At 24.6% G+C, this 17367-nt stretch overlaps 1 protein-coding gene across 2 annotated transcripts; it reads left to right on the top strand.

Annotated features, from left to right (window-relative positions):
• Window positions 1–1541: 1541 nt before the first annotated feature.
• On the top strand, window positions 1542–15761 carry LOC112593225 (cuticle protein 7-like). Of its 2 annotated transcripts, XM_025337577.1 has the most exons (4): window positions 1544–1818; window positions 6029–6109; window positions 7615–7909; window positions 15522–15761. In XM_025337577.1, exons 1-4 carry the CDS (start codon window positions 1801–1803, stop codon window positions 15665–15667), a joined length of 540 nt encoding a protein of 179 aa, XP_025193362.1. In that variant the 5' UTR covers window positions 1544–1800; the 3' UTR covers window positions 15668–15761. The 2 variants fall into 2 exon arrangements, with proteins under 2 accessions (XP_025193363.1, XP_025193362.1); XM_025337578.1 differs by lacking the exon at window positions 6029–6109 and having other exon boundaries at window positions 1542–1818.
• The last annotated feature ends 1606 nt before the right edge of the window (window positions 15762–17367 follow it).

Genomic DNA, 17367 nt, shown 5'->3' with positions numbered 1-17367 from the left:
TCACGATACAGCGCCATATATTTTGTTGAAGACTACTGGTGCTACTTCAAATAATATAATATTTATTATTGTAAGTACTAAAATACCTATCTGCAGATTGTGGTTACATAGTAATTCTGTAGGTATCATATATTATAAGTAAGGCTAGGATAGTAAAGGATTTTGTATTTTTTTTTTTTTAGGATTTACAGGATAAAGCTTTTCAAGTATAAAATATGATTTTGTCATCTATACAAGTTTAAATATATAGCTTTTATTTTGCATTTTTTGTACTTTTTTTAATTTGAGGTCATTTTTTAGCATTTTTAGGTCATTTTTTCAATTTTACGGGCATTTTTTATACTTTATTAAAATCTGAGTAATATTTTTATAAATCTTTAAATAAATTTTTTAAATAGTCGTTATAAATTATTGTACAAACATATAAAGATACAACATTAAAATAAAATCGTAAACATATTTTCTAAAAATATTTAATACTTCAAAATACCAATCGTTTGTACAATATAAAATATACTCGTTGGACTAACTGAACTATTTTATTTCAAAATATATTGATTTCAGAACAAATAACGCTGACCATTATACCAGAAGATGAATTTATTTGGACACTTAAAAATATAAATTATTATTTATTAATTTATTAATATAATTTTTTTTCAAGCATTTTATGCGGTCATTTTTTTTTATTGATTCATTTTTTTTAGGTCATTAAAATTCTAGCCCTAATTATAAGTATTTATTTATTTTAAGACTAAACTAAGAGGAATACATAAACTATTATTATTTATAATACCTACTTAAAGTTGGTTCTGTACGTAGGTACACAATACAAAACTACTGGAAAGTAGATTACAGTACTAAATTTTAAGTCACTGGAAGTAGTATTAATAAAAATAATAATAAAAATATTTGTAATATGTACGTATTACGTATAATAATTTCACGATGAAATACTTCCTCTGAAATTATTTTTTTATTCAGTACTTTTTTTTAATATTGTATTCAGTTGTACCTATCAATATTAAGCTTATCTTACAATATTTAAACATGATAAGTAGTTAATCTAAACGAAAGTTTTTTAAAAAAAACAACAAGATACCTTGTACAATTAATAGTGAGTAAAATTGAGTGTGGCAAGGGAAGGTTCAAAAAAAATATATCAACTACTTTTGTTGTGAAACTCTATTAAGGCTATGTAAACATCATATAATAATATAATAGTTGCACACATGCAAATAGTGGTCGGTATATTTTGAAACTGTTAAATTCATTTTACTCATGAACTCATTACCACCAATTAACCTATTAATGATTTCCACATTACATCTAAAACAAAAAATAAACACATGCACATACGTGCCGTATTATACAAAATGGTACAATAATGTGGATATTACATCACGTCACGTGAAGTACCGGAAACTTGGGTTATTCTAGTTCCCATGGGTCAACCTTGTAGTTGTTGTCCAATTGTTCAGTGTTCACCATGGGATCGTAATATTATGATATTTGACTTCAATATGTTTTTTTGACACAATATTAAATTATTATAAACTGCATAATAAGTAAACATAACATATAAATAGGACTTACATATGTGAAAATACTGTTTGTATCGTTTTATGGTTAGTACTCGTCGGACTTGATAGAACATAGTTGTAAAATTTTACTTTTATACATCTGTGTAGGTATACGTGCGTGTGTGCGTGTGTGTGTGCGTGTGTTTGTGTGTGTGTGTGTGTGTTTTAATAATTAACAGTTAATTATTCCAATCGATAAACATCATACATAAAAATAATGAGATTTGTACTACAAGTAAGTCATATTTATAGATATGTATACATTTTTTTTTTTTTAATTGAAATAAATCTACAATCTAAATACATTCTTTGTACAATGAGTAGGTTTGATAAATGACAAATAAAAGAAAGATAACATGAATCAAGATATATATATATATTAAAATTATTTTATTTTTTACTCATTCATCAATTATTTTTATATATACGTAGAATAGTAATAATTATAAGATGCTAACAGATATTAATTGATTCCTTACAGGTTATATTTTACTATAAATACGTAATATTTTTTTAATTTAAAAAAAGATCAATGAAGTTTTCAATTAATTACGTCTTTAAATATTATGTGTTAATGTATATTTTGTGTTATTATTGTTAAGTAAGTATACTAAATTCCATTAATAATTTCGTGTATCGATCATATGCTTAAAGTTTTCTAGTAATATCACCTTTGTCATCGAACTTAATTAAAAAATAATTAAGTTTAAATAAGTTACAATTATATTTTGGACCTTCATTAAAAAAATGTTTACAAAATGTAACTAATTAAAACTTTTACTATATGAATCATTCATTAATGACCTAACTTTAACTTCATAATACAATTAAATTATTAGATACATATCTGCAATATCTAATAATGTTTTTAAATTTTAATACTCTATAGTCTATACGGTATTAAAATATGACTGTCTACATTCATTTTAAAACAGATTAAATGCTCCAACATATTGTTATACAACAATAACATCTTAATAAGTGTGGTCAATATTTTCAAAACACTAACATTGTAAAAAAATCATCAATCGCTTATGTATGTCATCGTTAAGACAATTTTGGCAATATTTTATTTGATTTTTGGTGTATGCCTTATACACTATAGTAATATCAACTATCGTCTACTGCGAATATAGTCCCTAACAAGTAGATAACGTTAGTATTAAAACTTATTTTTTATACTTAAATGCTATGCGTGAAGAAATATTACACCATATAACAATGATAATTTCAAATTCACGATTTTGTTTTTAACTGACCATGAATTATTTTGTTCTGCATTTACACAATGACCTAAATAATATGTAACTTGTAACTTTTAAGTTATTTCCAAGTTTAAAATTTCTTTCTATTCTTTTTGAGTCTAAATAAATGATAACTTTTATTTTTAATCTATTTAACATTGAATAAAAAAATTGAGTTATTCTAATAACCAACAAGAGCAATAAATTAAAAACGATTTTATAAGAAAACAACGTAAATTAGGTCATAAGTTCAACTAAAAAATGTGATGTACCTACAGCAATAAATATTAATAAATTTATTATTAATATCAACAGTATTTATTAAGGTATTTACATTAAATTCATTTTTTTTTTTTTTTTTTTAATCATTTTTATTTTAAAATGCATACAAACATGATACGTATTTTTTAAATATTAATATACAATCATTATCAGAAAATCTAAAAAATGTAAGGTATAAGATAATTTAAAATAAACTTTTAATAGTATTACTTATAAAATTAAAATAAGTATTTTTAATTCCTATAAATTGATAATATGTACTTTTCATGAATAAATATTAAAATATTATTCTCCTTAAAAAAAAAAAAAAAAAAATGTTAAACTAAAAAATATGGATAACGTAAAAAAGCATAATACGTATTTTTAATCAGTTTTTTTTTCTTTTTATGTTAAGAGAAATTTTAGCTATATACTATTTTTATCTCGACAATTATTATGGTTACGATTATGATTATGGTTAGGTAGGACATGTCGTGTGTTTGTTGCAAAAATTCCCAGGTGGTTACAAGTTTTAATCATTTATAACCAATCTTATGTCAAACTATTTTTAAAACCTATAATAATACGTACTATTCATATACAATGTCCAATATGCCTAAATATTATATCTATTGAAAAAAATCCCCAAAAAATATTCAGACTATAGACATATTTACATGGTCGATTAGCACATTGTTAACCATATCGATAGTTAAAGAAAAAAATATTTATATAATAATAATAATAACACTAATCGTATGGAATATAACACGTGTATTATTATAATATTTTATTAACATGTTTATACCTATTCATTTAGTTCAAAAATAATCTATCACTTCTATATTGTCCCTTTTCGTCATATGGCCTTCTATCTTAATCCAGAACAAAATCTAAACCAGAACTAGGTATTAATAATTTAACTCAAAATAAATCATACTCGTCGACCTTGTGACTCCATTGTGAGTTAAACCGATTTCTAAACATATTTTCTTCCACAAAACCGTTAAAAATTGCAATGTATTATCAAGAGTTTGAAAATTACTGTTTTACTACAGATAACTTTTATAATAAATACACTGAAAAGATTACAAAATATTGTGAGTTAAATTTATGATAATAATTAATTTAATATGATTGGCCTCTATTTAAGTATTTGTTATAAATAACTGATTATAAAATAACGTAAATGTTTCTCATTAAGTATTATTTTTTTTCAATGAGAAATGTTGAACTCAACGTTGACGTTTCAAACGAATTTTCAGTATACTATTCCTGATATTCGCATATACCCTTAAATCTCGTTGTCATATCTTAAATACCAATGTTCCATAAAAAAAAAAAAATGTCATTCTTTATGAAAACGGTTATAATTTTTCTTAAAATTTTCTCACAAATAAAAAAATAATATTTTGATAGTATTACTATATTAGGTTAAATTATATCGTATGTATACCATTATTTTTGAAATTAAAATCGTTTACACTATTTTAATATTAAATCAATAATATAATATTTATATGTACAAAACTGAAATTTTACTTTGTTATTCTAATGTTATTAACCCTAGAGTATTTTAGTTATTTTTAATTAATACATTTATTTATTCATAGATTTTTCAATGATTAAATCATATAAATAAAGTAATTTTATTCATCTTTACTCTTTAGTACATATTGTTGATCTATTGTATCTATATAAATGTACATTTTACATTTGATAAATATTCATGGTATATTATTGTTGAAAAATGAATAATGTTCTTATAATAAATATTTAAATGTACATTAATATCCATATTTTTATAAATAAACAAACAATCGTTAAAATGATGTTACTAATTTTGTTTTTGTTTTGTTCATTTAATATTGGTAACTATAATTTAAAAATGACGACGTTAAGATTTTATTATCTTTATTACTTGTGTGTAATATTGAATAATTAATTATTGTTAAAAAATTTAAATATATGAAATGTATCGTATTTTATTTATTAAAAATATTCGTATTATTTTATTTACAGTTTTACACCCATGAATAAATTTTTATTTTTATTTAACAGACGTGTTTTGGTATGTTAAATAGATACCTACGTGTAATTTTATTTGCCTATATTATTGCCTGAGTGTATAAACCTTTAAACAACTAATTATTGTATTATGAAACGTGATTTAGTTAATAATATATACGTGTAATATTAAAATTTAAAAAATAAAAATACTATATATATATTATTTACATACATTTAGAATTATATTTCTTGTACGTCATGTTTAATAGAGAAGAGAGGGTCAACATTTTTTACCGTTATATATTTTTTTTAATGTATTAAGTTATATTTAAACTATGAATTTGAACAAAACAAGAATATTTTATAAACAAAATATATAATATCCTCCTCATTTAAGACTCCGTCACAGTGTTATAAATAATACTAATTAGAAATTAAAACTTAGTAACTTTTTCAAGATTCTTAAAAAAAAGATACATTTTGACTATTGTAAAAACAAAATATAGATATAATATAATACATTTATAGAAATTATTTCATTAGTCGTTACATAATTATGATGATTTTAGTAATAATTGATCAATTTAATTTCATAGTTTTGTATTATTTAAATTACTTGCAAAATTTTATATATATATTATATTGTATACAAGTATCTATAAAAAAAAAAATACGTTTACTTATATGGATATTTTAGCTAAAAAATAAAGAAACACTATTATTATATATTTTAAAAAATGAGCAATTATTAAAAAAAAAAAGCTTCAAAATGAAGACAAACAAGGTTTACTAATATATAACTGTTATACTGTTATTATTTCAAACACTTTACGATTTTAAAAATAACGTAAATATTGAATATTCGTGAATAAAACTATAATATAGCAAGTATAGTAATAATAAGAAAATAACACTAAAAAAAAATTACAGGTGCTGTCGTGCTTATTATTAATGGTAAGCCTATCATTGTCGAGGTCAAGATATCCAGGTCGACCAGATATTGATTATTACGTAAGAATTCAAAATTATATATTAACCGGTGATGGAAATAGTCGAATTAGATTATTATAGCTCAAAGTAAACTATATAATTATTATTTATTTATTTCATGAGTTTTTTATAATTTATGACATTTTTCCTAAATAAAAATATATTTATATTTTAATTGATTTAATTTAAGGATTAATGAAGATTTCCAGGAATAATAAACACAGAGGAAAAGTCATTACTATACTCGTAGTATACGTGTAGGATAAAAAAATGTCGGCTTTTTTCTTCATATATATACGATTTGAACTTAAATTAACTAGTATCCTCTAAAATGTCGTTCTTCAGCACAAGCATATTTGCTCCAACGAATTTATAACCACTTGAACCATATTCACTCGATATCCCTATGATATATCTCTGAAATTTGGCATCGCATTACTTTTAATGTCTTCATCGTCGTAAAACGTTTACCTTTGAGTTCAAGTTTTTGTATCGTAAATAACCAGAAGTTACACGGTGCAATATTTGATTAATATAGGGGCTGTGGATTTCTGAAAAAAATTTTCATCAACTAAAATCTGCCAAACCGCAAAAGATGAATAACATAGTGTATTGTTGTAATCAAAAACCAACCATTTTCCAGTTTTTTTGGCCTTTTTCGACGAATTGAACTTCTTTAATGTATTTTATAAACTTGAAGTGTTTTAAAATACAAATGTTTCTTTTGTGATCAAATTAACTTCTTGGTAAATAAATTAACTAAAAAAAGTTGTCAACGTGACTACAGAACCAATGTATTTTTTTTTTTTTTTAAAAATCATTCTAATTAATGTTATTTAATTTATAAATCGTTTAATATCTATTTTTAAAATGTCCACAAAAACTCAAATAAAAAGTATTTCAACAGTCTTTCTTCATTTTCTGTTTACATTTTTTTACAAATACTTTTTTTTTGTTTTGCGGTGAGTGGATAATATGTTATTAAAAAGTATAAATGTGTGTACAATTTTTTTTTTTTTTTTTTGAAATATTTGATTTGACTTATTATATTTGTACTCATATCGTTACGTTAATACTTTAGGGTGGATAAGGACCAAATATGATGGATAACGAATTGTGCAAATAGATGAATCACTTTTGCGGTAGAAATAAAAAATGCTAACGTAAAAATTGACTGGCCTATTAAAGTGGATTTATTATAAAATATGTGATACTACATTTTCAAAAAACAATTTAACTTTGTTGGTATTTAAGCTCTGATACAACCACGTGTTCTTATACTCGTTCCATTCTTCTATATTCTTAAGCACTTTTCCGAAAAACTCAAAAACGACTCATTCGTCCAAAGCACCGACTAAATACATATGATTGCTAAGTATGCGAACAAAACATGTCATTAAAACTCTTGTGTATCTACCCGTTGAAAAAAATGTACATTCTCGTTCCCCAAAATTGTAATAATTTCATTGTGTCATTCAACCGATTTAATGTATTGGATGATATTATTAACCTAACCTAACCTGCAGGTGCCAGCGAGCTACGCCTTCAAGTACGGCGTGCATGATCCCGCTACGGGGGATATCAAACACCAATCTGAAGAGCGGACTGGGGACGTGGTTCGCGGCCAGTACAGTCTTGTGGAGCCCGACGGCACCGTGCGAACTGTCGACTACACAGCTGACCCGGTTAACGGTTTCAACGCGGTTGTTAGCAAGTCTGGTAAGCCCAAGAAACCACGGAACGTTGTCAGGGCCGTGCCTGCCACCGCCGCCGCTGCCATAGACTTCGAGGATGATCCGCACTCGGCCAGAGGACCAATAAGTGAGTTCGACAGTGGCGTATGACACGCACACTAGTTTAATGAACATAGACGTGCACGCGTTAGGGGGAGCTGATCTTACGATCTGTGCTGTGATTATTATGTACATAGACATATAAAACAACTATTTAGCTGACAACGGAATATTATTGAAGTAAGCAGCAATATTTTAACATTGAAATGTTTAAAATCGCATATATGATCTTATCTATAGATGTTTTTAAATATTTCCCAGTTGGAATGTAATAGGCAGTCTTGTATCTATTACGATTTAGATAATATATATATATATAAAATATTACATGATTAAAAAGTCATCATCTTCGAAATTGTATACCATAAAATCATAAAAAACTAAAAATAACATTGATACTCAATGATAATAAGTTATTTCATTATATTATATAGTCTTTATATATTATGGTGTAGCATCGCTTAAAAATAGGAGTACGTCATCATGACGAACACAATCGGGCCACAGGAGAAACATTGAGCTGTCAAAGAGTTTGGTTATTGTAGAAAAATTGGCTGTTTTTTGAACTTCAGTGTTTAGTTATTGTATTTTTCCGGGTCTATCGTTCAGCAGAGTTCCGATTATTATACGTTTGATATAATATCTTTCCTGTTCATCTGTCGTTTCGTCTATAGAAACCCATATTTTGTTTCCAACAACGTCTTTTCAAATAATTTCAATTGTTTTTAAATAGCAATCATTTGTGTAAGTTTTCTTCAACGCAGACACATTAGGAATGCCATTAAGAGTATATTTTTCAAGAAACAATCGAAATTGAATATTAAAAATTTTACGTAAAGGAATATTTGCACACATCATAACCTTGCATAAATCATATGAAAAAACAGATTTTTTGTTGTTTAATGGCTGTGATATAAATTGTTGTTTATTTTCTGCAGGTTTATTTCGACAAGCTAATAATCGTTGGTGTTTATTTGTTTTTATATGTTGAGTTACTGTATATTTCTTTTTCAGCACTTACTTTAACTTCACAAATTTTGCAATAGAGCATAGTACCATCGGTAGGAAATTAATCTTCACCAAATTGTTTTACATACTTATAAAATATACTTCCATTTATTTTTGGCATTATGTGAACTATTGAGTGAAAAACATAAACACGGAAAACATCGCGAAGGGCAAGAAATGTGTATCGAACGACACTTAACACCATACTAACAAGATTATTGATGGAACACATAAATGTTGATATAAAATTTAATATAAAACTTAATTGCCAATTACTACGATGTACTCGTAATAATAATAAAAATAACATTATCCGAATGCCCTCCTAAAATATGTGGGTACCTACGATAGTACGAAAGTACATAGTCTACATGGGCATAGAATTAATATACAGTTTTTAATTAATTAAAAATTGAGGAATTTTCACCTCAAAAATGTGTAAATATGTAGAAAATGCATGGAATATGCATTTTTTTTTAAATATTCAAAATATGCAAAAAAATTTTTATTATTTCAACTGTAGAGCTTATGATCTATATTTATATCTTTGTTTGTTATAAAATAGAGGCTCAGAATAAAACATATAAATCCTATAACTTTTCTGCCCTAATAATAACTAATTTAATATCTTGAAAAATAAAATAGACAAATCAAATGATAATTGTGCCAATTATTATTCCTTAATGAACTATAACAAAGATGTTTGGTTTATCGTGATATTTTACGAAGTTCGTAATTCTAAAAGTCTACATTGTTTGGATTTATACTTAGAATACTAGCTACACTATGTAAAACACAAGTTGAAGAGTTTATTTAAATTGTAATCAGTAATTACACACCTCAATAGCTAATACATTTTAATAACCTATTATGAATTGACATTTTAATAGAATTTATAACTTAATTGAAAAGTTGTAATCAATAATCGTGTAATGATTTTATTGAATACCTACTTTTTTATTTTTATTATTTATTTTAAAGATAAGTAGGAAACACTGTAACGCTTCAAAATATCAAGTGTATGTAATAAGTATAGAGATATTTTTAGTACGTGTAGTAATGAGTTTATAGTGCGGTTCTTGCCATCTGATATTTAGTTATAATTACTGGTCCTGATATTACATTATTACTTGTAGACCTGGATACGTTAAGTTATACATTTTTAAACTTTCGAAATTAAATGACTGTTGACTGTTATTAAGTTGACAGATTTAATTTAGAACAGACAGCTCGGCAAATTTATGTTTTTGTATCATGATTTAAATGATAGGATGTTTAATTAAAATATCTTTTGAAAGAATTTAAATCGTAATGAAAAATATAAATTCATCAAGTACAATATTTATTTTAAACAGAAACATAACTATCACTAAACCCTAGGGAGAGTTACAGCAAAAGAAATACATGATGACCAATACACATTTTAAAGTTTAATTATATTTACGAGTATATAGTATGAAATAGTAATTAATTAATTAATTATTCAAGCTCTGTTTTTCTATAAATTGTTATAAAATGTATTCCAGATAAATTTCTACATATCTTTCGATACTCAGTACGGATAAACTACTGAAACAATATTAATCCATTATAATCCATTATAGATCGCATTGTAGATTAATCTGTAGTGGTAAACTTTGATTATAAAAATTATTATTTATACTTACTATAAATTCTAGTCCTTAATAAAAACTTGAAGAAGTACCTATTATTCGTAGGTATTTAATTGTATTTAACCATCAACCACAATTTATTGTTATACGATATTTGTGTTAAGCTTTCTTAATTGGGTTGAACTTTAGGTTTGGCATACAACATAAACCATGTAGACTATTGTTTTCTGGTCTGGGAATCAAAAATTTCAATCGAGGTTCCCTCTGAAACCATAAATATAGTTTTATTAATAAAACAGATCAAATTTTCATATTTCTGATTATTGATAAAATATGACCTACATGCATTTATAATAATTATTAACAACAATAATTAATAAACGGTCTACTTTTTTACAATAATTAAAATATTTACAATATAGCATTTATATATTTTAGTAATACATTTTCTCATATTATGATTTTCGTTTTTATGGTAGTTTATAAGAATTTATAAAATATAATTTTCTATCAATAAATCTTGCACCATGATTAACTAAATGACTAATATAAACTGTTCGCGTGTTGATAATACAACTATAATAGTTAATAATTTTTATATCGTTATATAATACATACTATTATATCACATCATCATAATATATTCAAAATCATAATTAAATTACGTTCTATGAGTCCCCTGAGATATTTATCCAATGATTATATTTTATACATTCGTTTATATTCTTATAAATAATAATTAAGTAAATTATATCCTATGAATGTACAAAGTTCTATAAGTATGCAAGCTTCAAACTAGATGTTTTTTATTGATAAAATTTTTTTTTCAGTTGTAATTTTTATATAAATTAATAGAAATCGGCATTTGGATTCTAAAAGAAGTGAAATAATAATAAATCATAAATAATAGTTTGTGAAAAATATTTTGAAAAGTAGTATAAATCAATAATTACATAACATTATAGCTTGATGTTTTATATTTTATGTACTCGAAATTCCCTCATAACATTTCAATATCAGATATCATTATAATATTTATCATCAATAAACTACATTCGATAATATTAAAATTATATTGTCATGTAGACGCCAAGGGCACCAATTTTACATTCGTTCAACTTATATAAATTAAGATTTTAAAAATGAATTATAATACTTGTATAGTCGTATAGTTATATTATATTAAACACGACTTATTTTTGTTAATAGAAAACCAATAAAAATTTACATATTCTAAAATGTCAAATATATTAGGTGTATATGATATATATTAGAGTTGCATTATAATACATATACTACTATTAACTATATAATAATATGTAATATTATATTCACTTATATCATAAAAATAATAATAATTTATTTTGTTTGGTTCCATTCAATCAAAACTCGTATATATTTTTTATTTTGCCATGTCGTATTAAAATTGAACCACGATCTTTTATTTTTTCCTGTTTTTTGTTATATCCATTATCCTTTGCAATCGTATTCACTACCATGAACACTTCTGACCACGTTTTATTTATAATGATAGATACTTTGACACCTTTCAACTTAAAAGCGGTTCGATAACGAGTGCATTGTGAAAGTTGTCTGATTACAAGCATTTAATTATAGTTCTGTCAACAACCCTACTATTAATATAATTACATAATGATATGATAATACTCGTACAGCCACAAAGATTTCTAGGTACTATTATATTAAATTAAGATATTTCAGTGTTTACTTTTGGTGCATTTTTTTTTCGAAAAAATATTATATGCATAGCTGAAAAAAAGTATTATTATAATTCCTCAGTCATTCTTACCATTTAGTTAATCAACAAAACGTGAATATGACATTTTTAATAAAAAAAAAAAAAATAGAAAATCTATTCCGGATTCAACGTGTATAAACTACTCTTTTAGATACGAGTACGCGCAAGCATCATATCTCTATAGATTTTTTTTTTTTTTTTGAATAAACAAAAACACTTTTAAATCATTTCTGGTCTTTTCTTTTATAACGTCCATATTCATTATTTTCATCAGCATCAGTCCACCACATATCGAACTAAAATCAGAACGAGATTCGCTTCAAATTACGTAAAGTCGTTTCTTAGCAACTATTTGGTGCATTATATGTATTAAAATGAAATCAAAGATGTATTGCACACACATCGTGTACTCACGTGCGCCTAAACTATACATACTAGTTAGTACTATATTATATAAGGTTTATACGTGCTTGAGCTTAGTGGAGAAAATACAGGTAAATGTTTAATATGTTTCATAAGTTAAAAACATAGCTTTGAATTTTAATTCATTAATGCTCAAAAGATTCGAGAGTGTTTTATGATTATATTTACTTATAAATGTATTGTATTAATAGAATTTATAAATTTAACAATTTTAGTTTTTATAATTTAATAAATATTTATTAATATTTAAAACTTAAGCAAAACAAAAACTTTATTTTTTTTTGTGGTACCAATTAATTATTAACTTATTCCTTGAAAATATTTGGTATTACTAGTTTGATATACATTACGCTTAATACGCCATTGATTTTTAATACTTAATGCAAAAACACAATATTTAATTCGTAAATTGTTTCCAAATATGTTTCTATATAAAGTATATATGTATATAGTATGTTCGATAAACTGATTACAATGTAATATAAAGATTGCACATCATTCACATATTGGTCTTAGATGAGACAGAGTTTCAAATAAATAATATTATGAATCATTAATATATATATATATTGGTTAGAAAAATATGTTATTAAAAATAAAATTTATTACAATTAGCTTATTAGAAAATTAAAAAACCATAAACAAACACTCATTTTGGGCATAATATTATTAATATTATCAGGTCATGTGATCAAAAAAAAATATACTCGTGCTTGTATTTTGAATTCAGTGATTTCTATATTTAAATAAAATTGTTTTAAATTTAAATGAACTCGTTCTAGTGGTTTACCCTAAACTCCAAATCACCCATTTTTTTTTTCAAAAGGTCTTGCAAATTTGATTATCAACTGCAGCACAACAGTATGTATATATACAAATAAAACGGGGTAGAAATGTAGGTATGCAAAATTGTGTTCACGTTACCATAAGAAATCAGTTTGTGAATATGAAATACGATAAGAAGTAAATAATGGTTCTTTTGAGCTTTGACTATAACTTTTTCATCATATTGAAGAATATGCGGTTACTAATATCGAAATTCCAATAATAAAATTATGGAAAAATTTTTAACTCTACAGAAAATACGCCGTAAAAAAAATATATTTTTGTACAAAAACTTACAATTTAACTAACTATATAGGTAGTAGGTATAATTATTATAGGTACATGTGTTCATCTGGATGAAATGTTTATAGATAATTTACCATTTTAGTGAACTTGAATTTAAAACCATACTGTATTTAGATTATACAAATCAAATATTAATTACTATAATATTTGGTGACATTTTTCACAGGCGTATAATTAAATAAGTTTGTTGAATTGAAACTTGAAACCAATTATTCGATTGTAAAACGATCATGTTATAGTATGATTTTCTTTACATGTTTAGTACACCAAACACTTACGAGTGTTTTATTTTAAACTTATACAACTTCATTACGAAATCCATTATAATATTGTTATATAAGTTTAATTAAACACGACACTAAGACAAATATTAATTTCTACAAACGCCGTGAAACAGTGTTAAATTCAATTTTATTGTGGAAATTATTAAATGCTTAAGTATTTGCCTATATTTAACGCCTTCGTAATTATTTGCACTTGAGTACCTATTATACAAATTGCCTTTAATAATTTCAATGAAATATATAAATAAACCAACACGTACCTAAACGAATAATATAGTTATACTATGCGTTAAACCATTCACTTCTACTTTCTTTTTTTACATGATTTTCGACAACATTTATTATTATTATTTTACTATAATACTACATTTATAATCGATGGTTAAAACTAATATGGGGTCAACTATGCAAATGCATGCCAACCATTTATTAAAATAAAAGTTTAGAAGAAGAAAAATAGTCCAATCTTCAACTTTAAGGGTTCTTTTTAATGAAAAATTTGATCTAATTGGTACTTTGAAGGATCAAAAGTATAAAATTCCCAGTACTCAAAAAAAAAATATATGTAAGAAAAGTTGATTTGCTTTATAGTAAATCATCATTAAGTAAATTATTATAATGGACGTATTAAATATTTAATCAACAATAAATCATCGTATACAGATTTAAAAAATAATTTTGAACGGAAGCTGGAAACTGCGTTTCATATAAATAGTTTTTATGTTAAATTTACTTTTTCAGAAACATCACATATATTTTATTAAAATTCAAAAAATATTAACGTTAAAGTTTTAAAATTGAATCATAAGTTGTATTTCAGACAAAAATAAGGTAAACACTAGACACCTATGCTATACGAAATTTAAACAATGTGTGTAATGTAAATGTCATCCATATAAGCGATTAGTAGATAATAAAACATTAGCTAGCTATAAACTGTTTATTATAACGGTACTTAAATTTATATACTATGTTCAATAAAATATTAAAACCAGAATAAACTATATTTTAATCAAAATAGGCTTTATCGCCAAAACTAAAATATATAATTTCGTATTTTGAATGTACGTTTAATGTATTCGTATAAACACAATTATATCAAAATTTATCATATTTAGTTAAATGTACGCATTTAAGGTAAATTCTGACTTATAATATAAAATGTTCAACGCTTTGAAGCAAAATTAAAATGTTGATCATACGGAGAAAATGACTCTTTATTACTACTTCGGCAGTAATAAAGTATTAAATAACAATGCAATAACACTATGAGTATAACCTACTCATGCAATAATAGTTAACAATGTATTTTTTTAATATTAACATTTCTACCATACATCGAAGGAATATTATCATGAATAAAAATGTAATGCCTGATAGATTCTAGTACATTTTTAATCATACATTTTTTTTTCATTTTAGCTTTCCCAAAGAATGTACAAGAAGATTTTTCAATCACTGCACCGGAATATCAGGAATCCTACTACTCAAAAGCCATTCACCCTTATGAAGTCTATCCACGCTATGTACAAAATTCAAATTACTATAAAGAATATTTTAATTACTAAATCATGTCTGTGAAATTGCTGAACTCCAATCAAAATTTAGACTAAAAATAATAATTATATTAAAATAAAATAATATGTTATCATTAACCTTTTATTTTATCGTTATATCGTTATCGTTATTTTTAGTAGATATTGATGAGTGGTGAGTTCATTGTTTGATTCCACCAACAAACTTATAGTAGTTGTGTTAAATAAAAAAAAATATTTCTTCATATTTAGCCATATCTATATAAGATTTTGTTTGAAATATCAACATTAAAAAATCATTTCGAAGTGTAATTGGTTATAACTTAAAATGTATAAAAATTTAACAGAGGTACCTAGTAAGTAGCTAATTTTTATTTTTTATTTAGCTATACTGTCTTCGTTTTCAAATAAATACAACAATGTATTTATAAACAACGGAGTATAAAGTATTGTTTAATTTTCAGCCTGCCATCTGTTTTAATTTCTTTATATTAGATAACTGTATTGGTGTATAACTGTTAAAAAATCACACTTTGTTAGATAATTTTTTTTTGTATATCAATACACCTTAATTAAATTTACAGGACAATTTAAATCGATGATGAGATGATGATTTTTTATGATCCGAATACCAACTACATTTTTGTTAATATAAAATAATATAATATATAACTGGTAGTTATTAACTAGGGCGTATTGTCCACAAAACGCTTGGCTTACAGACCTACCTGAAGGCACAGCCACCTTGACGTAAAAAATACCCCCTTTGCACTTTGAAAATTAATATCTGTTATTAAAAAATAAAATATACAAAACTGTTTTCAAACAATAGAAAGTTGTAAGTATTAATTAATAACCGTTATTATTTAGTTAATTATTGATTGTCGTGAAAATTATATTATTTAGAAGATAAAATAAAAAAACTTTTTGTATAATAGAGAAATATTATTTATACCAAAAACTGCGGAATCACCCGTGAATTAAAAACCTAATGCGATATGTGCTGGCCATTAAAACTTTAATTAAAGTGATCCTATTTTGATAGTTTGGACGTGGAAAAATAGAACTGCATACTCTACACATTTTATTATAATCACATTCAATAGTAAAGATACAACGATTAAAAAATTAAAAGCACTACACGACTACTAATTTCATTACGTCATTCTGGTCATTGATTATGAATATTATGATTATTATTAATAACGTGAGTATTGGTTGTTTCAAAGTGTATTGAAACTTGAAGTACACGGTAGATGAAAAATGTTAATTTTTAGTAGCCGAAGAAACGATTTAAATCTGAACAAAAATTTCATTTCTTTGTTTTCACTGGATAACAAACATGAAAATATATAGGTATAGAGAGAATTAAACTGAATCAGAAAATCGTGTGCTATATCCTAACTAAAGACAAATCAAGAATAAAATTCTATTGGTAACAAGACAAATATTTAAATAGATTATTTACTAGTTATACTACGTTTTCTTAAACTAAAATGTTTTTATTATTTATGATTTATGTGAATTTGTCAGTGAAAATTGTAAAACTCGTGTAGTATATTACATTATAGTATGTAATAAAAATCATGTGACACTAAACGTTAGGCCCGTTAGGGTATTCGAGTAGAAATAGTGAAATATTGTCAAGTGCTATTCACTTTGCTTTATTATTAATTATATATTTTGATACAAACATTATCAGTATAAAAAATGGAACACAGGTGTCAATAGCA

This window comes from Melanaphis sacchari, unplaced genomic scaffold, assembly GCF_002803265.2.
Source record: "Melanaphis sacchari strain LSU unplaced genomic scaffold, SCAv2.0 Contig1_pilon_pilon, whole genome shotgun sequence".
NCBI classification, from domain to species: Eukaryota; Metazoa; Arthropoda; class Insecta; order Hemiptera; family Aphididae; genus Melanaphis; species Melanaphis sacchari.
This window is presented reverse-complemented; position numbering and strand designations above follow the sequence as displayed.